The 2,115-nt window shown below is 35.7% G+C and overlaps 1 protein-coding gene across 1 annotated transcript in view; it reads left to right on the forward strand.

Moving 5' to 3' along the window:
• The window catches only part of CCDC30 (coiled-coil domain containing 30), a 58,837-nt gene that overhangs the window by 39,952 nt on the left and 16,770 nt on the right, over nt 1-2,115 (forward strand). The window contains exon 4 of the mRNA XM_006886604.1: nt 8-79. Coding sequence (XP_006886666.1) covers nt 8-79 — 72 coding nt within the window. The remainder of the gene's footprint in view (nt 1-7; nt 80-2,115) is intronic.

Below are 2,115 nucleotides of genomic sequence, written 5' to 3' on the forward strand. Positions count from 1 at the left end.
TTTTTAGATTCTACTCTTCAAGTAGCTCAACTGGAAGTAGAGAAATTTAAAGAAAATGTGATGAAACTAAAAGAAAATGGTGAGTCATTTTAGAATTTGAATTTGAATAATGATTCCTTAATATATTCTTTTTTCAATTATAATTTTAATAGTAATAACCACTCTATAAACTATTGCTATAACTTATTAGGGATCTGTGTTGGCCTAGTGGTAAGGAGTCGCACTGCAAATGCAAAGGCATGGTTCAAATCCACAGCTGTTCCACAGTAGAAGAACAGGCAATCTCATCCAGTGCAGTGTACTACCTCTGACATTCCACTGGAGGGTAACCTATGGGTCAATTCCAACTTGATGGTGCAAAACAATCACTTATTACTTACTAAATAACAGATACTCTGCCAGGCACTTTAAACTGATAGACACTTTACACATTTTATCTTCAATTCTATAACAATTCCAAATGTAGATTGTCCCTAGGATAGATACAAATAAATGCCTGATTTACACATAACCTATGCTTATGAACCAGCCCCAGGAAAGCCTACTATATTAACACTTTGAGATACATACAGTAGTTTGTACTAATTTTTTTTAGAGTTTATTATTGTTTACTATCCAAAGCTAACACTCCAGAGGCTTTTCAGAGGCTGTAAATAGCACAGAAGAAGATTGCTCATCTTTCTCCCATGAAGCATCTGGTAGATTCAAACTTCGGCCTTCAGGATTGCAGCACAACCTCTTGCCATTAGCTCCTGCACAGGAGTTAGAGGCAACAAAAATATTCATGAATGAGTGAGTGAAAAAATTAGTTTATTTTGTAAACTTTCACTCAAATCATAATACAAAAAAATTTGTTTAAGTTACTGACAACAGAAGTGAATACTATTACATACACAATCATGAGATACCAGTAATTGTAAACAGTGATCTACAATTGGGTACATAGGAGACAGACAAGCTAAACAGGCATGGGTATACAAATGAAACTACACTCATGACCAAATATAGATAGAGCATATTTCTACATATGTATTTGTATGTGTTATAAATATACCCATGTATAGAGTACTCAGGTACTAAATTGTGGAAAATATATCCATAACCAACTACCTTGAGATAATGAGTTGCTGGGCTTTGAGGATTCTGAACACTGTTTCAGGGGATGGACAGCCAGTTCAGTTGGTATAACATAGTTTATAAAGCTGGAGCATAAAGGACCTGGAAGTAAAACCAAGGACTATAGACTTCATGAGAGAAAAACTCGGAAAAACTCTAGCCCTAATCCACAACATGAACAGTCTTCCAAGCACCCTAGAAAACCTACAACCAGCAGAGAATAAAATAGATAAATGGGACCTTCTAAGACTCAAATCCCAATGCACATCAAAAAACTTCTCCGACAAGGTAAAAAGTAAAGCTACAGACTGGGGAAAATATTTGGTAATAACATGTCTGATAAGGAACTTATATCTAGGATTTATAGAATACTTCAGCACCTCAACAAGATAAAGGTAAACAATCCAATTGCAAAATGGGCACAGGATATGAACAGACACTTCACCAAAGAAGACATTCAAATGGTGAACAAACAAATGAAGAAATGTTCAAAATCCCTAGCTCTAAGATACAAGTCAAAACAACTATGAGATATTATCTCACCCCAGTAACAATAGCAAAATCCAACAGAGCAGCAAACAGCAAATTCTGGTGAGGTTGTGGAGAAATTGGAAAACTTATTCACTGTTGGTGGGAGTGTAAAATAGTGTAGCCACTCCAGAAGGCATTATGATAATTTCTCAAAAAGTTTGAAATAGAAATACCATTTTGACCCAGCAATTGCACTACTGGGAATATATCCTAAAGAAATCAGAACTGCCACACAAACAGATATAAGCATACCTATGTTTACTGCTGCGTTCTTCACAATAGCAAAGAGTTGGAAGCAACCCAAGTGCCCATCAGCAAATGAATGGATAGAGAAGCTGTGGTATAGTCACACAATGGAATACTATGCAGCACTGAAAAACAAGGAACTCATGAAATATTATACAAAATTAGTGACCCTGGAGGACATTATGCTGAGTGAAATATCTCTGTCACAAAAGTCAAATACTG

Source organism: Elephantulus edwardii, unplaced genomic scaffold (genome assembly GCF_000299155.1).
Source record: "Elephantulus edwardii isolate Elephantulus edwardi_28Jun2011 unplaced genomic scaffold, EleEdw1.0 scaffold00049, whole genome shotgun sequence".
NCBI classification, from domain to species: domain Eukaryota; kingdom Metazoa; phylum Chordata; class Mammalia; order Macroscelidea; family Macroscelididae; genus Elephantulus; species Elephantulus edwardii.